Source organism: Salvelinus fontinalis, chromosome 14, assembly GCF_029448725.1.
Source record: "Salvelinus fontinalis isolate EN_2023a chromosome 14, ASM2944872v1, whole genome shotgun sequence".
NCBI lineage: Eukaryota > Metazoa > Chordata > Actinopteri > Salmoniformes > Salmonidae > Salvelinus > Salvelinus fontinalis.
This window is the reverse complement of record NC_074678.1, coordinates 31,577,650-31,598,631: the sequence shown is the minus strand read 5'-3', so window position 1 is coordinate 31,598,631 and position 20,982 is coordinate 31,577,650. Positions and strand designations below refer to the sequence as shown.

Genomic DNA, 20,982 nt, shown 5'->3' with positions numbered 1-20,982 from the left:
GGCGATAGTCATTTAGATAGGTTACCTTGGCGTTCTTGGACACAGGGACTATGGTTGTCAGCTTGAAACATGTAGGTATTTCAGACTGGGTCAGGGAGAGGTCGAAAATGTAGATGAAGACACATATTTTCTTCCAGCAATGCATTTATTTATTTGAAACTGTTCCATGAAAAATCTAAAAATAGGAAAATCTAAACTGGCACGCAGATCGGTAGAAATGGTAAGGTAAATTGGCACTTCACATGAAAAAGATTGCTGACCCCTGAGGTGCATTCAACAAGGGAGATGGTTCGCAAAAACGCTGGCTAACATTAGCTAACATATTTCATTTGTTTTGTTAGCCGCAACCGTTAGCTAACAGTCTGAGAAGGTAGAAGGCGAGCTATACACTACTCCAGACAGCGCTTGGCATTGCACATGGGGATCTTAGACTTGTGTGTGGCTGCTCGGCCATGGAAACCCATTTCATGAAGATCTCGACAAACAGTTCTTATACATATGTGTATATATATATATATACACATATGTATATATGTATGTATATGTATATATATATATATATGTATATGTATATGTATATATGTATATGTATATATGTATATGTATATATGTATATATATATATGTATATGTATATGTATATATGTATATATATATATGTATATGTATATATGTATATATATATATGTATATGTATATATATATGTAATGATATGTATGTGTATGTATGTGTGTGTGTATATATATATATATATGTGTATGTGTGCATATATTCTCATGCTGTATGTGTGTGTTTGTCCACAGCTTGGCTTGGAGCGCTACCATGGGGTTGGCATTCTAGGCTTCAACTCTGCTGAGTGGTTCATTTCTGACATTGCTGCCATTTTGGCTGGGTGAGTCCCTCTACTCCTGTTTCGGGGGGGGGGGGGGTCTGACACACTCCCTGTTACTCACACTAGCCGCGTCATGTAAGTATGTGTGATGTGCAGGAGGTTTCCTGCTCACTGATATACTGTAGCCCCATCTAGATTGTGTAAGCATCTTATGTGACTACAACCAAAGACATGATGAGATATAACATATGAGCCTGTCAGAGCAGCATAGTGTATGACCTTGAATTCAGCATGTAGCCTATTGCACACATTAAAACAATTTGATAGATCGCTGAGGTATGCCAAACACAATGACTACTCTGTTTTTGCTTTTCAGTTGTATCAGCAAATAGCTATAATCAGAACCCAAAACTCTGTAGAGCATGATCAAAAATCCAAACTCAATACAGTATGTCAAAACAAATCAAAGTTCATTTAGAGCTTGGAGTGTTTCCCGCTTGGAGTGTCAGAACTGGTTATGTGAGAACATATGTCATGTGTAATTGGCATAGAGATCAGATACAGACTTACAATAACTTACTGTTCTGGGTGGATCAACGCCTCACCTGTTGCATTCTTCTTTCATGATGATCATAACTTTCTGAAATACATTCTTACCCAGCAGAGTTGCCACACCTGTCTGTAGGAAAGGAATCTTTTTTGAGTTTGATGGAACATAAAGGCAACAACTCGCTGTACTGTTTTCTCTTGTGTTGCCAGTGGGTTTGCAGTGGGCATCTATACCACAAACTCCCCAGATGCTTGCCAGTATGTAGCAGAGAACTGCAAGGCCAACATCATTGTGGTGGAGAATCACAAGCAGCTGCAGAAGATCCTACAGGTAAGCCTAGAGGATGGCAAGGATGTGATTTATTCATTCTCCAGGGATACCTTTTACGTTTTAGTGTATTCCTCGACTGTGGAATCTGACGCAAGTATCTAAAATGAGTGTTTTTCCTCCAGGTTCAAGACAAGCTGCCACACTTGAAAGCCATTATCCAGTACAAAGATGCACTTAAAGAGAAGAGACCAAACCTCTACACGGTATGAATGGAGTGTCAACTATTTAGATTTCATTTGAACAATAGAACAGATCCATGCCTTCTGTGTCTTTTTTTAGAAGTGTTCATAACACAGTACGTTTTCTGCAGGTTCGTTTCCCCCCCCCCACTCTATCCTGAATGTGTCTGCCTTGTATTGTCTGCACAGTGGACTGAGTTTATGGAGCTGGGCCGTGATGAGCCCGACACAAAGCTGGATGATATCGTCGCTATCCAGAAGCCCAACCAGTGCTGCACACTGATCTACACTTCAGGTACCACAGGCCAGCCCAAAGGAGTGATGCTCAGCCACGACAATGTGAGTGACACTGAATACAAACACCCACCACTAACACTAGTCTTTGGTTTCACACGGCCAGTGTAAAGATATCAGAGTGCTATACTTAAGCAATAATATATAAACTGGTTACCAATTACGTTGGTAACCAGTTTATAATAGCAATAAGGCTCCTCGGGGGTTTGTGATACATGGCCAATACACCACGGCTAAGGGCTGTTCTTAAGCACGACGCAACGCAGAGTACCTGGATACAGCCCTTAGCCGTGGTATATTGGCCATATATCACAAACCCCCGAGGAGCCTTATTGCTATTATAAACTTGTTACCAACGTAATTAGAGCAGTAAAAATGTTGTCATACCCATGGTATATGGTCTGATATACCACAGCTGTCAGCCAATTAGCATTCAAGGCTCTACCACACAGTTTATAATATCCTTTAAAGGTTGCTTATCAAGATGTAGCCTCGTATCTATTCAAACTCCCCTTTTGGTCTGAGTTTACCTGCTAATGACCTGCATTGTACTGACCGTCTCTCTCTCTGCAGCTGACATGGACAGCATTCGCAGTAGGCCGCTATGTCCGGCTGGCAGAAGCCACCAAGTCTCAGGAGATGGTGGTCAGCTACCTGCCCCTCAGCCACATCGCTGCTCAGATGGTGGACATCTGGGTCACCATGAAGGTCGGAGGGGCAACATACTTCGCCCAGCCAGACGCACTGAAGGTGAGGTCTATTCTCGTTTATGAGAATCCCAAGAGGACATTTTTCTAGTTTTTCCATCTCACTGAGAAGCCTTTTTTCCCAAGTTAAAATTATACCCTGTCCTCACACAAGACAGCGCTTTGTTTCCCCGTTGATCAGATCGTTAGTGTTTCTGCTCTCTGTGAAAAGGCTTTTCTTCACAAAAGTGCCAGCTTTGCACGTTGCAATTGCAAACTCTTTTGAACAGTTCTGTGATTCTCAGGAGCTGAACTGTCTTTCTCAATATGATCGTGTCAGTGATACTCCACACACAGTCACACATACTTTGTGCCTACAAACCCCTTTAGTGTGTATATGTTGTGACTGAGCTCCCTTCCTGTCTGTTCTCAGGGCTCCCTGGTTAACACAATGAGAGAGGTGCGTCCCACAGCCTTCATGGGCGTACCACGTGTCTGGGAGAAGATGCAGGAGAAGATGAAGTCCGTCGGGGCCAAGTCGTCCACCGTGCGCAGAAAGGTGGCAGTCTGGGCCAAAGGAGTGGGTTTGCAGACCAACCTCAGCAAGATGAACCAGTATGTGTTATACATGGGCCTATTTAGTAGGGAGGGGCGGATCTGTATCACCACCTCTGTGGTTCTGACTTTGCAGCGATTTCCCTCAAGGCGAATACTACTTTGTCACAAAGATGACAGAACAGGATCAGTAGTTGTCTTGCCCACGCACAGTATAATAATGCTAGCACAGTATGAACAGTAGTGAACTATAGCCTGGGGTACGAAGAGACATGTTCTGATGTTGTATTAAACTCCTGCTTCCTCTTCTGCCTGCTCAGGAATGGAGCTATGGCGAGGACGCCCATGAACTACCGCTTGGCCAAGAAGCTGGTGTTCAAGAAGGTCCGTAAGGCCCTGGGTCTGGACCGCTGCACCAAGTGTTACACAGGCGCCGCCCCCATCACCAAGGACACCCTGGAGTTCTTCCTCAGCCTGGACATCCCAGTGTACGAGCTGTACGGGATGAGTGAGAGCACTGGACCTCACACCATCTCTCTGCCCGACGCATTCCGCCTCACCAGGTAACTAAAACCTCCACATACACCTAAACACACAAGGCCTGAAATGACATATTACCTCAGCTTTTAGAAAGTATTTTTGTTGTATACGCTTTGTGTTTAAGATCTGCAAAGTTAGTGATTTATGTCTCGTCTCCCCAGCGTTGGGAAGTTGATCCCTGGTTGTGAGACTAAGATTAACAATCCTGACGAGGAGGGCAACGGGGAGATCTGCTTCTGGGGACGCCACGTCTTCATGGGCTACCTAAACCAGGCCGACAAGACCGAGGACGCCCTGGACGCTGAGGGCTGGCTGCACTCTGGAGACCTGGGAAAACACGACAACAACGGCTTCCTCTTCATCACTGGACGCATCAAAGGTACAGTCTTCTCTACACACTCTATAACCCCATCTCTAAAATACCCCCAACCCTATCCCGGTCATCAGAACCCAGCTTTAAACGGAATAGACTGATGTTTTATAAAAGCCTCAGTCGACAGAAGATAGCATTTTATTGTCTGGCTCCACATAGAGAGAACCTATCCTAAATAAAACTTGCGTTTCAATGTGTGTCCAGAGCTGATCATCACAGCGGGTGGAGAGAACATCCCTCCAGTGCCAATCGAGGATGCTGTGAAGGAGGCCGTGCCGCTGGTTAGCAACGCCATGCTCATTGGAGACAAGAGGAAGTTCCTCGCCATGCTGCTCACCATTAAGGTATGAACCGTTGGCTACAGTACTCCGTTTGTTGGTTTTATTTGTTGTATTTAATTGTTTTATTTTACCAGTTAAGTTGACTAGGAACATATTGTCATTTAAAGCAACGACCTGGGGAATAGTTACAGGGGGGGACGAGAGGGGATGAGTGAGCCATTTGGAATTGTTTGTGTGTCGGTGTGAAACCAAATCCCCATGCCAATATGACCTATCTCAAAGGTCATATTTCAAGTTCTGACAAAACATTTTCTTCAGAACAGGGATGTTATGTTGTGTATCATGGCTATCTATTACAGCCACTTTAAGATGATCTAGTAGTTGATAAATACCATGTGTAATCAGATGCAGCCTGCATTAGAGATTGCACAGTGCTGTATAAACTCCTCATCACTGCTCCTTATCATGTAATCACAGGATGGGGCAAGACTGTCAGTGGGTTATTCACAATTCTTCTTTATTGTAAGTTATACAACTTCTGTCCAACCACTGCCACCTGGTGGACATTTTAGCAAACTGCAAGTCTTTATGGTATCATTGTCAGTTAATAATAGGATTCATTGACAAGAGAAATTATTCATGAGCAAAACAGCCTTCTAAGAAAATGTCTGTTCTTTTGTTTCAGGACTCCTTCCCGAATAAAACATCTGTCTCTTTACCCCTCAGTGCCAGGTGAACGGAGACACTGGTGCTCCTGAAGATGAGCTGATGCCCGAGGCCGTAGAGCTGTGCCGGAAGCTGGGCAGCAATGCCACGCGAGTCTCAGAGATCGCCGGTGGGCGTGACCCAGTCATCCATGCCGCTATCCAGGAGGGTATCAACCGCGTGAACGAGAAAGCCACCTCCAACGCCCAGCGCATCCAGAAGTGGACCATCCTAAACCAGGACTTCTCCATCCCTGGGGGAGAGCTGGGTGAGCGGGGCGGGGAGCAACCTGGGCAGGGGCCCTGGGTAGGATGGTGTGCATGTTTGTTTAGTGCCATGTTCTTCTCTTCTGGTCCTGAAGGACTGCAGTATGACGTTTTTCCCAGGTTACTATATAAGCTAGACTCAAGTTTCCATAATGTTGTCACATTTCCATTAATTTCAATATAATTGTTTTTGGTTGACCTTTCTGTCTACTACAGACCATGTCGTCACTGTAGTTTTCCCCACCTATCCAGTGGCGGGTGTTGATAAGCATAACAATAGGATTTTTATAGCCGACTCAGTCTCATTCTCTCTCTCAGGCCCCACTATGAAGCTGAAGAGGCCGGTGGTCATGAAGATGTACAAAGAGCAAGTCGAGAATTTCTACAAAGAGGTGGTGACCCCAAGCACCCCTGATAACTCCATGCCCCCCAAATAGGCATGGGACAAAAATACCCTTGCAGAGCAATTCAGAGAAACACTACAAAAGACATGCAGACAGAACAGTCTCTTAGACAACCACTCCTTGTTCAGTTCCTGTTTCTCTCCTGTGAACATTTTTTGCTAGCTTCCTCCTTTCATTATTGGGTTTTGTTTACATTTGTGGGTGTTGTAAAGAAAAAAATATAGATGAACATCCATGAGAAGCCATTGTAAACCTTTAGGATTTTTTTAAGATGAGTTTAAAGCTGATTTCAACTATTTTATTTTGTATTATTGTGATGAAGAACAATAATATATGATAGATGAAGTACAGTTGTATGTGATGAGGCCTTGTTAATTTACTGTGATACTTGCAAATAAATTGCATAAAATCCAAAAAGTCCATAGGACATGGTAGTAGAATTTTGGGGGAAAGTTACTATTTTTCATTTTTCCAAAGTCAGAAACTACTTGGACCAAATACACACATTGGATGATAAATAATTATTACATCCAGTGATCCCTGGTCTCGATTAAAAATAAAAGACATGAAGTAAAATGACAGGGAAAGAAAACACTGAACATATCATTGTCCTATTTATTAGTATTGTATTGTTTTTCTGTCTGGTTTGAGTTGATGAAAGTGTGTCTATCATTGTGTTGTAGCTCCTAAATCGTGCAGTTCTGCAATAAAAACAAGACAAGCCCTGGGATGTCCAATGAAAATTAAGTTAATTCCTTGGCGCCATAAGCACATGGCCCAATGTTGAACTTCTGCACCTACCTTATCTGAAAGAGAGCATCCAAATCTCTTTCTTCATGCTACAGAACCATATCATTCAAGCCATATTAGTTTAGCCATGTTTTATATCCAATGAGTTTTATGTACTCTGATAGGCTGTGTCATACACACTATGCAATTGCCTGGTCTTGTTGGAATGTTTTGTAAAATTGCTGTGACCATTTGTTAAATACTGTAAATATGTTTTGCTTACATTTCCTCTTCTCTGGTCTTTATTACATAGAATGTTTTAGTCTACAGATCATCAGTCTTGTCGTGTGAGATATCCACCACTTTCCTCTTGCATACCAGCACAACGCAAACGCGTGTGATGAGAAAAGATTTTGGTACTTGCACCACTGAATTTGTCTTTCTGAGAACCAGTTCATTATATGTTCTCTGGGGTAACTAATCTAAACAAGAGGACACAGAATTTAGTAGCATTTTAAAATAAGCATTCATCCTGAAACATTGTAGATACAATCATACCTAAGACAGGTGTTCACTCTTACATTGCAAATACTCTCCCTAAACATACATATGCATGCTGAGTGGAATTTTGAAAACCATGTATCTCTGCTACCTACTGTACACGTTAGGACTTGGACTTCTGTGTCTTATTGCTGGTTGTGAATTTTGGCCATCAGTACTTTTGAACATTTATCTTTTGATGAAATGTTTAAAACAAAGTCATCTAATACTAATGAAATCCAAAGATCCCAGTTGTAAACAATTGCCACTAACATGCCATTGTCTCAGACGAAAGTGAGTAGGTCAAGCCCCTTGCAGTTTGTAAAGATGTTAGAGGGCTTCCATAGAGAGAAGCTCAACTGGAGACCCATGTTGATGTTCAGGAAGACCTGTAAATAAACTATTAGCTTACCAAGAGTGACCTTGTAATGTGTTTGTTGAATGAAGTTGTGTACAGAATCAGTATTTTCTTTCCCCAACTGATTTCTGCTGATGCTTGTACTGGCATAAATACATACTGAAGAGCTGTAGCTACTGCAACTAGCCAGTCACTGCTCCATACCAAGGAAGCCCCAAGCAAAGTCAACTTCCTAACACCAGGAGGACTTTGAGCTGTTGGAAAAACCTGTATCTTTTTTTACATGCAAATCAATCGCTTCAAATGCATACAAGACAGTTCATGACTGCCAACTAAAGACACATTATACCGGTTTAACCTGCGCCTCAACAAGCTTAAGCGCTTTTCTTGTATTGGGTGGGGAAGAAACCGGAGTGTTCCGTATGTGACCTAGCTGGGAAATAAGTTATTTATTCTGTAATATCAAGAGCAGTTGTAGTTCTTTTTGCATATTTTCAGATAAACATACAGTACCAGGTAGCCACTTTAGGTATTAAAGACGAGATTGGGGGGGGGGGGGAGAAACACCACAATAACTGCTTAAGTTAAGAAAAACTACAAAGCATAATTGCATGTATTAAACAATGGAATCTAGAAACCTTGTCAGCATAACCTTTTGAACTCTGCAGTGCCTGATTCACCCCACAATCTGCTTAACATGAATGACCTCCACATGACCTATGTAACTTCACCCCTTCCAACAGAGCCCATCCAGAGTTCAGAAGGTCAAACTGGTCAACTAAGAGCCACAAACAGTACTCAATTACTTTATTAATATGATTTCAAAATAAAAAATAAGTTCTCCTTATCAAAACTTGCATTATATGGCCACATGGTGGCATCGTATGCCAAGTTTAAAATACAACATTTTGTTGTTCAGCCCAAGGTAGCATTAACCAAATGAATGGAACACATTTTAGCCCCCCCAATCAAACCCTCCCTTGACAAATAAATACAGCCAACCCCGTCCCCGACACATGACAACCATTGACACAGGAAGCGGCCCTCCGCACATGCCCCCTCACATTCCTAACAGCATCAGAAGAAGGAACAGTTACCATTTGCTGCTTTTTGTCTTTGTATCTTGTTAAAATCCACAGTAGATGGTCTACCTTTGCTTAATCACACACACTCTACCGGCCAAAAGTTTTAGCATGTCATTCAAGTTGTTTTTTTACTATTTTCTACATTGTAGAATAATAGTGAAGACGTCACAACTATGAAATAACACATATGGTATCATGTAGCAACCAAGGAAGTGTTAAACAAATCAAAATATACTTTATAGTTGAGATTCTTCAAAGTAGCCACCCTTTGCTTTGATGACAGCTTTGCACATTCTTGGCATTCTCTCAACCAGCTTCATGAGGTAGTCACCTAGAATGCATTTCAATTAACAGAAGTGCCTTGTTAAAAGTTCATTTGTGGAATTTCTTTCCTTAATGCGTTTGAGCCAATCAGTTGTGTTGTGACACGGTAGGGGTGGTATACAGAAGATGGCCCTATTTGGTAAAAGACCAAGTCAATATTATGGCAAGAACAGCTCAAATAAGCAAAGAAAAACAACAGTTCATCATAAATTTAAGACAGGAAGGTCAGTCACTAAGGAACATTTCAAGAACTTTGACAGTTTCTTCAAGTGTAGTCACAAGAACCACCAAGCGCTATGATGAAACTGGCTCTCATGAGGACCGCCACAAGAATGGAAGACCCAGAGTTACCTCTGCTGTAGAGGATACGTTCATTAGAGTTACCAGCCTCAGAAATTGCAGCCCAAATAAATGCTTCAGAGTTCAAGTAACAGACACATCTCAACATCAACTGTTCAGAGGAGACTGTGTGAATCAGGCATTCATGGTCTAATTGCTGCAAAGAAACCACTACTGAAGGACACCAATAGGAAGAAGAGACTTAGACCGGTGGAAATCTGTCCTTTGGTCTGATGAGTCAAATTTGCGATTTTTGGTTCCAACCGACGTGTCTTTGTGAGATACAGAGTAGGTGAACAGATAATCTCCGCATGTGTTGTTCCCACCATGAAGCATGGAGGAGGTGGTGTGATGGTGTGGGGGTGCTTTGCTGGTGAATGTCTGTGATTTATTTAGAATTCAAGGCACACTTAACCAGTATGGCTACCACAGTATTCTGCAGCTATACGCCATCCCATCTGATTTGAGCTTAGTGGGACTATCATTTGTTTTTCAACAGGACAATGACCCAACACACCTCAAGGCTGTGTAAAGGCTATTTTACCAAGAAGGAGAGTGATGGAGTGCTCCATCAGATTACCTGGCCTCCACAATCACCCTGACCTCAACCAAATTGAGATGGTTTGGGATGAGTCGAACCACAGAGTGAAGGAAAAGCAGCCAACAAGTGCTCAGCATATGTGGGAACTCCTTCAAGGCTGTTGGAAAAGCATTGTGAAGCTGGTTGAGAGAATGCCAAGAGTGTGCAAAGCTGTCATCAAGGCAAAGGGTGGCTAAGTGATTAACACTTTTTTGGTTACTACATGATTCCATATGTGTTTTTTCATAGTTTTGATGTCTTCCTTATTATTCTACAATGTAGAAAATAGTAAAAATAATGAAAATCCTTGAATGAGTAGGTGTTTTAAAACTTTTGACTGGTACTGTATATTGATATAGATTCAATTGAAATGCTTCCTTCCACCGTAGTATCTTTTCCTATGGTGTTATTTTTTAACAGTTTAAGGGATTGCACTTGGATAAAAATACAGATCAATATTGAACCAAAGAGAGGGTGACAGTTTGTGCCTGGGTTTCGTAACCATGCCTCATAGAGTACGGACAAATAGAACACTGCCTCATACTTTGAGTTAAAAATACTCAAATTATAATAGGACATACACATAAAAAATACTTATTCTCACTGAAAAGTCCACCTTTTCCTCCTTGATAAATGTATACCGTATGATATAGACTTGGTTAGCTCATACATCAAACATATTCCCAACACCTGTTCCATGGTGTCCAACTGCAACAACTATGATACACAATACAACATTCAGGGAAGTTCTCCATGGCGCAACATTAGGCCTAAAATAACAGAATTGACAGCATGTTTCTATATGTATAATAACACATGCCAACACAAATAAAAACTATTAAATAATTTAAAAAAAGGTTGGCAAAAAAATCTATTCATGTTGTATTGCATGTAAATATTGTATAAAATTCTTAAAAATACAGTTTAGATAATTACTTAAGTACTGAAGTCACCACAGCCAAAAGTGCAGAGGTACATAAATAAAAGATTGACTGTTGGTAGACGGTTGGTGGGGCTTCTCTATGGAAGAGCTGCACAGAGCTGCCTGCCACTCAACCCTTCAGCCACTCAACCCTTCAGCCCCCCCCCCCTCTCATATTCACACACACGAGGACAAGAGCGTTCCTCTCGCTTGACACACACAACCCATCCCACTCACACAGTTGCAAAGTACATCTTTTAAAAATCCCTGGCAGGGATGTTGACATAGGCACAGCCAGACAAATAAAGGGGTGGTGGACAGAGCAGAGTGGATGCAGAGAGGAACTTAAGGCGGTTGTTGTTTCACTCTAGAACAGATCCACACATTCAGACCTCAACACCACAGCACCCTCACAGAGGAGAACAAGGGCCAGAGAGCTGTGTGTGCACTTTGCAGGCCCAGGCAACAGAACGGACACAATTATTAAAGCTATTATCATCAAAATAAATACAGCTGTTCACTAGGTGAAACAGAAAGACAGTGAGGGGGAGCACCCGAAGAGAAAACTTTACCGTTAGTCGGAGTGTGAAACCACAGTGGACGTGAAGGCTAGAGGGGCCCCAGTAAGAGAAACATGTCTAGCAGGCTGACTGACTGGCTGACTGGCTGACTGAGGCCTGGTCTGGCACTGACCCTATCCATAGAAAACTAAACCTCAGACACAACACAATATCAGCTATACAACCATTCATATTAGGATCTGGAAAGAAACAAGGCAAAGTACCACCGCTGATGAACAGATGAGTCTTAGGATTTCTGGAAGGCTTGTGTTCCTAATAATAGCAGAGATCACTGGAAGAAGCAGAGAAACCCCACTGGGAGCATCAACTGATTTTAAGAGGGCACTTATGACAAATGGACTTTCAGGCTTCCCAAGTAACACTTAGTCAGGAGAGGGACTTGCTCTTTAACCAGTGTCAGTGGGCCCTCACACTGGCCAACGCATAAAGGCACTGAGAGGATAATAGGTTTGTTGCTAGCCCTAGAAAATGAACAGTAATACATTCATAGCTCACAGGTATCTGAATCGCAATCCCCAAAATACTCCAAACTATTCAGTACAATAATAAAATGTAAAAAAGGGTGGACCCTTTTGGGGGGGGGGTCTATGGCTACGGCTTTTTACCCCCCACCACTTAAAAAGGCCATTCAGAAGTTATCCTCCACAGCTATTTCCCCTAACTGTTGAGCCCTTTCATGCACATCGAGATGGAAGGAGGGAGGGACGTTTGAACTGACAAACTGACAAGAGATGAACCCCATCCAGAACACTACCACCAACAGGCACATACACAACTTAGTGCCTGCGTGTGTAGAGACACCCTGGCATGGGACCCAAATGCCTCTCACTGTGAGTGTGTGTAAGGGCTGTTGCTTGTGCTCAAGCTAGCTTAAAGAACACTGAAAAAGTGACTAACCAAAGACATCCCACCTAAAGCCAGTGAAATGCTCACACAGACACACACACGAATGCATGCATAGACAGGAATATTCCTACAGAGAAATTAACTCCAGCAGAGATGAGGGGGAGGGGAGGAGTGTTGTGCCGGGTAAGAGTGTGTGAGTGGGGAGGAAGGAGAGGAGGAGGGAAGTATTGGGTTTGCAATGGCTAGAAGTGAGGCGAGAGGGGGAGGAGAGTGGTCGCATTCCACAGTTCTGCACACAGGCTGCTCTGCTGCTCTCCATAGCAAACATATATAACCCATCTCTTGCCAGTACCAGGCCAGCTCCTCTAGTCTGGTCCTCCAATCCAGTTCAGGTTAGCGGGACAGTGGCAAAGCTGCTCTGACCTCATCCTCTCTCCTCCCTCGTCCTGTTCCTCCATTCTCCAGCAAATAGTGAAAGTGTGTGTTCTATTGTTATTCTGTGGTTTCTCTCTGTAGCTCTGCTACAGCTCCACCTCCCCAGTGGGGGTCCAGGGGCTGAGGAGAGACAGCAGCCCAGCACCGGCCCCGCCGCGGTCCTCTGCGCTGCAGGCTTCCTGTCACGTGGCCGTGGTCTCCAGGCAGCTCTGTAGTTTGCGGACGGTCAACTCGTCCAGAGAGAACAGGTCAAAGTCAAAGGTGGTGTTGGTCACGTTGAAGTGGCCCGTCTCCTCGATCAGATTCACTATCTGGGGAGGAGAGGAAAGGAGGGTAATACCGGGGCTTCGATGAACATAAAATCACATTGAACATACAAAATAGCGTGAACTGTGACATGATAACAGAGGACTAAAAAGTTTGTTTTACAACACATGTATACGCCACACACTTACATATGTGAACATAACACAACCACACACATACCTGCTGTAGGACGTTGCGCTCCCTCAGAGCCATTAGTCTGCGGTGGAGGTCCACCAACTCCTCTGTGTAGGCCTGAAGTGGAGAACTGCTTAGTGAGTAAACCATTATTAAAACCGGTCCATTCTGTATGTGATTTCTGATTAACCAGTGCTGTCTACTGCCTCTGAGTGAGTTGTACACCATGAAGGATGTGGAGTGACAAGCTGGTAGTGACATCTACAATAGTGGTGATAAAGCAGTACTGTAGAATTTGAACTAGAGTATATTGAACACTGCACTGGTAATATAATTACTTGATACAGATGTTTGAACACAAGAGAAATAAGAAAAAAGGTAATAAAGTGTGAATATTTACCCTTCCTACCTTGTCGTATCCCTTCTTCAGCACCTTCTCTGGGCGGCTGCAGATGTCTGGGCTCTTCCTGCCCAAGACCTGCTCAGACAACACAGAGAGAGAGAGGTGGAGGGGGAGGACAGAGGGATAAACAGATAGAACACAGAGAGAGGTGGAGGGGAGGACAGAGGGATAAACAGATAGAACACAGAGAGAGGTGGAGGGGAGGACAGAGGGACAAACAGATAGAACACAGAGAGAGGTGGAGGGGAGGACAGAGGGATAAACAGATAGAACACAGAGGGATAGAACACAGAGAGGTGGAGGGGAGGACAGAGGGATAAGAGGGATAGAACACAGAGGGATAGAACACAGAGAGAGGTGGAGGGGAGGACAGAGGGATAAACAGATAGAACACAGAGAGAGGTGGAGGGGAGGACAGAGGGATAAACAGATAGAACACAGAGAGAGGTGGAGGGGAGGACAGAGGGATAAACAGATAGAACACAGAGAGAGGTGGAGGGGAGGACAGAGGGATAAACAGATAGAACACAGAGAGAGGTGGAGGGGAGGACAGAGGGATAAACAGATAGAACACAGAGAGAGGTGGAGGGGAGGACAGAGGGATAAACAGATAGAACACAGAGGTGGAGGGGAGGACAGAGGGATAAACAGATAGAACACAGAGAGAGGTGGAGGGGAGGACAGAGGGATAAACAGATAGAACACAGAGGTGGAGGGGAGGACAGAGGGATAAACAGATAGAACACAGAGAGGTGGAGGGGGAAGACAGAGGGATAAACAGATAGAACACAGAGAGGTGGAGGACAGAGGGATAAACAGATAGAACACAGAGAGGGGGAGGACAGAGGGATAAACAGATAGAACACAGAGAGGGGGAGGACAGAGGGATAAACAGATAGAACACAGAGAGGTGGAGGGGGAGGACAGAGGGATACACAGATAGAACACAGAGAGAGGTGGAGGGGAGGACAGAGGGATAAACAGATAGAACACAGAGAGAGGTGGAGGGGAGGACAGAGGGATAAACAGATAGAACACAGAGAGAGGTGGAGGGGAGGACAGAGGGATAAACAGATAGAACAGAGAGAGGTGGAGGGGAGGACAGAGGGGAAAACGGATCAGAATGGGAAGGATGGTGCTTTAGGAGAGCAAATATTGATACCACACAGTGTGGTGCTGGGAATACAGAACCCACTGCTTAGCCATCAATGATAACTACCGTTAATGACTGAAACGTCAACACAGTACATGTGCAGAAGGTAAAGTTGGTTGCGTGAGTAACAATCCTTAATGATGCCACTTCATCAGAGCAACAATGGAGAAAGCCGTCCTGGGAGAGATCCTCAGAGTCTGTGTTTTACCTTGTTATTGGAGGAGCTGTGTTTCTGTGGAGGCGGCGCCGGGTCTCGACTGGGGCGGTGCGAGCTTTCACTGCTGTCACTCTCGCTGTCCAGGCTCAGTCTGACAGGGAACAGGAGGGCAAAGGTCAGACAGCGCTCATTGTGCCCTGTTTAGTGCAGGGAGCCTGGGTTTGTGGGTGGGAACACATGTTTTGGTGAAGGGATTAGCTTCAAATCTGGGTTTGTGTTCACTCAACTCCGACTATATAAATCTTTACAGATTTCCTTAAAAAACAATGTAACACCTATAAACAACAGCGAACACATGTATGGGCTTATGTGCTACAAATACTGACCCACTGTGTCTCATCACACAAACATCCATAGCTAAAGATAACCAGTGAAAACTCATTGGAGAAGCATCATAGGTGAAAAGAAAGAGAGCAACAAACTTGGAGATATATGGAGCATTAGAGAGAGAATGAGAAAGGAGAGACACAGAATCTTACCGAGAGTCACGGTTGGGCGGGTTGGTCTTGACAGGCGTCCCTTCCTCTGAGCTGCTGTCATCATCATCTGACCCCTCTGACTGTAGGTCCTCCACCATAGAGCGCAGCGGGCCTCGAGTAGATTTACACACCAATAGAGAACATTTGCTAAAATGTACATGTACGAATCACAACCATCAACTAAACATCTGGATAGCATAGTCTAAAATAAAAACAAACATTAAATCTCCAATGGATGTAGATCACAGTCAAGAGATGGTCATAGAGGACTTACCTTGGCCTTGTTTCTGTCCAGGCTCAAAATCAGACTCTGAGCTGGAGTCAGAGCTGGAGCTGGAGTTAGAGGGACTGGAGGGGACTGACTGCTCTGATTTGGAGGAGGCTTCATCCTCAGAGTTGGAGTCGTCAGACTCAGGCAGTTTCTTGGGCTCCTTGGCCTCCTGAGTGTCGGCCTTGCTGCTCTTGGGCCAGCGGCCTTTCTCCTTGGGGGGTTTCTTCTCTGGGTAGCCTGGGATGACTGAAGATGATGACGAGACCCGGGGAGAGGCTCCAGTGAAGGGCACTGCAGCTGCCCCCTTAGATCCCTCTGAGCTGCCCTTCTTTGGCTTCTTGGCACTAGGTTTGGGAGACTCCGCGGTGGAAGGCCGCTTCCCAGGGGCTTTGGGCTCCAGTGGGCCCCCTCCCCCAGTCCCCCCTCCTTTGGGGGACATGCCCTCTATCTTGGCCTCCTTCAGTGTGAGTTTGGGCTCTTTGAAGGCAGCCTTGGGAAGGACCTTGCCCTCGTCTTTCACTTTGATCTCCGCTGGCTTCTTGGAAGAGGAGGATGAGGGCTCACGGGCACTCTTGCTGCTACCCCCTCCTCCCCCGTCGCGGTCACTGTCACCCTTTGACGCAGCCTTGCTCTCAGAGTCTTTGCGGGGGCGTTCGCGGTGCTCCTTGGTCAGCTTGTGGGGCTTGGGCCCTTTACTGCTGCCTCCACTGCCCTCTTTACTGGGCTCCTAAAGACAAGGACAATAGGATGATATTAAACACACAATCACTTTCAAATGGTGTGTTGGTATGGAATAATACGTAGAGTGAAGTAGGGCCCATACGCTCCACCACATACACATCTTTATTTGTTGACAATCAAGAAAGCTAAGAGCCTTTAAGTGTGCTTTACTCTCTCTATATTGTCTACACTCAGTGTACAAAATATTAAGGACACCTGCTCTTTCTATGACAGACTGACAAGGTGAAAGCTATGATCTCTTATTGATGTCACTTGTTTAATCCACTTCAAAATCAGTGTAGATGAAGGGGAGGAGACCGGTTAAAAGAAGGATTTTTAACTTGAGACAATTGAGACAGATTGTGAATAAGCAAGACAAAAGATTTAAGTGCTTTTGAACAGGGTATTGTAGTAGGTGCCAGGCACACCGGTTTGTGTCAAGAACTGCACGCTGCTGGGTTTTTCGCGCTCAACAGTTTCCCATGTGTATCAAGAATGGTCCACCACCCAAAGAACATCCAGCCAACTTGACAACTGAGCGAAGCATTGGGGCTCCCGAGTGGCGCAGCAGTCTAAAGCACTGCATCCCAGTGCTAGAGGAGTCACTACAGACCCTGGTTCGATTCCAGGCTGTATCACAACCGGCCGTGATTGGGAGTCCCATAGGGCTGCGCACAATTGGCCCGGGTTAGGGCCGTCAATGAAAATAAGAATTTGTTCTTAACTGACTTGCCTACTTAAATAAAGGTAACATTTTTAAAATTGGAGTCAACATGGGCCAGCATCCCTGTGGAATGCTTTAGAGACCGTGTAGAGTCCATTGCCCGACGAATTGACGCTGTTCTGAGAGCAAAAGAGAGGGAGGGGGTGCAACTCAATATTAGGAAGGTGTCCTTAATGTTTGGAACACTCAGTGATACAGTATATACATCAGTGGAGGCTCCTCAAGGGAGGACCATCCTCCTCAGTGAATTTCATAAAAATAAAATTGTAAAACACTATTTAAAAAATCCTTTGATAAAACTATACTAAATACACTGCTCAAAAAAATAAAGGGAACACTTAAACAACACAATGTAACTCCAAGTCAATCACACTTCTGTGAAATCAAACTGTCCACTTAGGAAGCAACACTGATTGACAATAAATTTCACATGCTGTTGTGCAAATGGAATAGACAACAGGTGGAAATTATAGGCAATTAGCAAGACACCCCGAATAAAGGAGTGGTTCTGCAGGTGGTGACCACAGACCACTTCTCAGTCCCTATGCTTCCTGGCTGATGTTTTGGTCACTTTTGAATGCTGGCGGTGCTTTCACTCTAGTGGTAGCATGAGACGGAGTCTACAACCCACACAAGTGGCTCAGGTAGTGCAGCTCATCCAGGATGGCACATCAATGCGAGCTGTGGCAAGAAGGTTTGATGTGTCTGTCAGCGTAGTGTCCAGAGCATGGAGGCGCTACCAGGAGACAGGCCAGTACATCAGGAGACGTGGAGGAGGCCGTAGGAGGGCAACAACCCAGCAGCAGGACCGCTACCTCCGCCTTTGTGCAAGGAGGAGCACTGCCAGAGCCCTGCAAAATGATCTCCATAAATCTTCAATAATGTTTCAAACGGAGAATTCCTTTGTCTTTAGAAATGCAATGGAACTAACTCTCACGGGAGCACGCGAGACTGAGCTCTTGGCACTCTGCCAGACCTCTGGTTGAAACAGCTCTCATTCTCTCCTCCTTCACAGGAGAAGCCTCAAACAAGGTTCTAAAGACTGTTGACATCTAGTGGAAGCCTTAGGAAGTGCAATTGGACCAAATTTCCACTGTATCTTGGATAGGCAAAGAGTTGAAAAACTACAAACCTCAGAATTCACACTTCCTGGTTGGATTTTGTCTCAGGTTTTTGCCTACTATATGAGTTCTGTTATACTCACAGACATCATTCAAACAGTTTTAGAAACTTCAGAGTGTTTTCTATCCAAATCTACTAATATTATGCATATCTTAGCTTCTGGGCCTGAGTAGCAGGCAGTTTACTCTGGGCAGCTTATTCATCCAAGATACTCAATACTGCCCCCCAGCCATAAGAAGTTAAGAACAAATTCTTATTTACAATGACGGCATACAGGGGAACAGTGGGTTAACTGCCTTGTGCAGAGGAAGAACAACAGATTTTCACCTCGTCAGCTTGGGGATTCGAGTAACCGGAACGCTCTAACCACTAGGCTACCTGCCGCCCCATATATCCTTCAGAGAACCCAGCTGATCCATCACAACCCTAATCACTCTACTGTCAATGCACTCTTAGCCAAAGGCCCACCGGAAAACTGCCATTCACCTTGTGTCATTCTTATCATTCCACAACATGCATGTACGTATCCATACGCAAAACATTGATTGTCCACGTTAATACTATGATAATTCAACAGATTTGATGTTTTTAATCATGCCTGTGTATTTGGGATGATCCGTGACCCAGAACATGGAGCGTAAGTCCAGCTGGATTAATGAAAGGATCACATTATATGATTAAAAGCTGGGGGAACAAAAGACACACACAGGGTTTCCCGTCCCTCATCTCAACTGTACTCTACTCTCCTATCCTCTGCTGTATTGACTGGTTGAGCAATACGTTACACATTACTACTCCTTCTTATCAGTGTGGTAGGCGAGGCATGGTGCTAACCTTTGACCCGTGGGAGGTCTTGGTCTTCTTGGGGTCTGAGAAGGCAGACAGTGGGATGGTGGGGAGCATGGGGTAGTCTGGACTAGGCCTCGACACCGCCTCTGTCCCTTCCGGCACCACCATGACCTGAGAGACATAGAAAGGCAGAAGAGTGAGGACAAACAAAAACACGGTACATTCTCTCTTGCCATTCCACTACAACACTCCCCACTCATCCCACATGCATCCCCTTCCCCATCTTACCCCTCCAGCCTTGACCAGCTTGCGTCTGAACTCCCGTGTGGGGTTGTTAAAGGTGAGTTTCTCACAGCGCAGGTGATTGACAGGGGGGTTCCCCTCCAGGTTCAGGAAGAGGTCATAGTTGAAACACACCTTCTTAGGCTCCTCCTGTGAATAATAATGATTTCACATATCTAGTCAGCCCTGCGCCGCCGAGCCCTGTTAAGTCCTTATCAGCAGCATATTATCAGCTAACAGTAAGAATAGCCGATCCCCTGCCAAGTCAATAACAGGCATATCTGGAGTGCACTCACTGATAAGCACTAACATTCCACATTGGGAGAGAACAGTAGGACATTTTGGTAAACAAACGGATGCTTTCTGATCACCCGCCACTTTCAGAACATGCCAGGAGTCATAGAGTTACAGATAAAGGACAGAGGCCAGTAAAAAAAATCCCAGCAGACATACCAGATAAACGTTAGGCCCTTTTAAAACAAGACCTACAGTGACATAAGGAGGTGCAGACAGACAGTACACCAGCCAGACAGACAGTACACCAGCAAGACCAGCAGCCAAAGGCCCATTACTAGCATGACCAGTGTCACCACACACAGCCGCAGTATCACTAGCATGACCAGTGTTGGTCCTGCAGTCCAAACACTATCCCCTCAGCCCTCAAATTAAGTAGACACTTCTGATGACATCTAACAATATACAAGGGGCGAGGGAGGAAGGAATGACTTTTAAATGGACCGCCCTTGCCAGGAAATTCGTCACTTGTTCATCCCGCGATGATTGTGTTTTCAGCCACCGGTAGCTTGTGAGTGCTTGTGAGTGCTTTATATGCCCTACAGTCTATTATGATTGCATATCTACTAACATTAAATATACACTGCTCAAAAAAATAAAGGGAACACTTAAACAACACAATGTAACTCCAAGTCAATCACACTTCTGTGAAATCAAACTGTCCATTTAGGAAGCAACACTGATTGACAATAAATTTCACATGCTGTTGTGCAAATGGAATAGACAAAAGCTGGAAACTATAGGCAATTTGCAAGACACCCCCCAAAACAGGAGTGATTCTGCAGGTGGTGACCACAGACCACTTCTCAGTTCCTATGCTTCCTGGCTGATGTTTTGGTCACTTTTGAATGCTGGCAGTGCTCTCACTCTAGTGGTAGCATGAGACGGAGTCTACAACCCACACAAGTGGCTCAGGTAGTGCAGTTCATCCAGGATGGCACATCAATGCGAACTGTGGCAAAAAGGTTTGCTGTGTCTGTCAGCGTAGTGTCCAGAGCATGCAGGCGCTACCAGGAGACAGGCCAGTACATCAGGAGACGTGGAGGAGGCCGTAGGAGGGCAACAACCCAGCAGCAGGACCGCTACCTCTGCCAGAGCCCTGCAAAATGACCTCCAGCAGGCCACAAATGTGCATGTGTCAGCATATGGTCTCACAAGGGGTCTGAGGATCTCATCTCGGTACCTAATGGCAGTCAGGCTACCTCTGGCGAGCACATGGAGGGCTGTGCGGCCCCACAAAGAAATGCCACCCCACACCATGACTGACCCACCGCATAACTGGTCATGCTGGAGGATGTTGCAGGCAGCAGAACGTTCTCCACGGCGTCTCCAGACTCTGTCACGTCTGTCACA

The 20,982-nt window shown here is 44.8% G+C and overlaps 2 protein-coding genes across 6 annotated transcripts in view; one reads left to right on the top strand and one right to left on the bottom strand.

Moving 5' to 3' along the window:
• LOC129810633 (long-chain-fatty-acid--CoA ligase ACSBG2-like) overlaps nucleotides 1-7,681 on the top strand; it is a 28,705-nt gene extending 21,024 nt beyond the window's left edge. For 3 of the 4 annotated variants that reach the window (XM_055861335.1, XM_055861336.1, XM_055861334.1), the window contains 11 exons: nucleotides 804-892; nucleotides 1,592-1,712; nucleotides 1,835-1,915; nucleotides 2,081-2,230; nucleotides 2,759-2,935; nucleotides 3,305-3,486; nucleotides 3,747-3,989; nucleotides 4,128-4,345; nucleotides 4,544-4,683; nucleotides 5,347-5,593; nucleotides 5,910-7,681. In XM_055861335.1, coding sequence (XP_055717310.1) covers nucleotides 804-892; nucleotides 1,592-1,712; nucleotides 1,835-1,915; nucleotides 2,081-2,230; nucleotides 2,759-2,935; nucleotides 3,305-3,486; nucleotides 3,747-3,989; nucleotides 4,128-4,345; nucleotides 4,544-4,683; nucleotides 5,347-5,593; nucleotides 5,910-6,028 — 1,767 coding nt within the window. In that variant the 3' untranslated portion in view covers nucleotides 6,029-7,681. Of the gene's footprint in view, nucleotides 1-803; nucleotides 893-1,591; nucleotides 1,713-1,834; nucleotides 1,916-2,022; nucleotides 2,231-2,758; nucleotides 2,936-3,304; nucleotides 3,487-3,746; nucleotides 3,990-4,127; nucleotides 4,346-4,543; nucleotides 4,684-5,346; nucleotides 5,594-5,909 lie in introns of those variants that run through there. The other variant, XM_055861337.1, reaches the window with a different exon arrangement.
• Nucleotides 7,682-8,414: 733 nt separating this feature from the next.
• The window catches only part of LOC129810634 (protein ENL-like), a 32,736-nt gene continuing 20,168 nt past the window's right edge, over nucleotides 8,415-20,982 (bottom strand). Inside the window, exons 4-11 of one of the 2 annotated variants that reach the window (XM_055861339.1) lie at nucleotides 19,342-19,485; nucleotides 19,099-19,224; nucleotides 15,702-16,425; nucleotides 15,428-15,539; nucleotides 14,940-15,039; nucleotides 13,576-13,653; nucleotides 13,221-13,292; nucleotides 8,415-13,045 (exon numbers count right to left, since the gene is read on the bottom strand). In XM_055861339.1, coding sequence (XP_055717314.1) covers nucleotides 12,917-13,045; nucleotides 13,221-13,292; nucleotides 13,576-13,653; nucleotides 14,940-15,039; nucleotides 15,428-15,539; nucleotides 15,702-16,425; nucleotides 19,099-19,224; nucleotides 19,342-19,485 — 1,485 coding nt within the window. In that variant the 3' untranslated portion in view covers nucleotides 8,415-12,916. The remainder of the gene's footprint in view (nucleotides 13,046-13,220; nucleotides 13,293-13,575; nucleotides 13,654-14,939; nucleotides 15,040-15,427; nucleotides 15,540-15,701; nucleotides 16,426-19,098; nucleotides 19,225-19,341; nucleotides 19,486-20,982) is intronic. The other variant, XM_055861340.1, reaches the window with a different exon arrangement.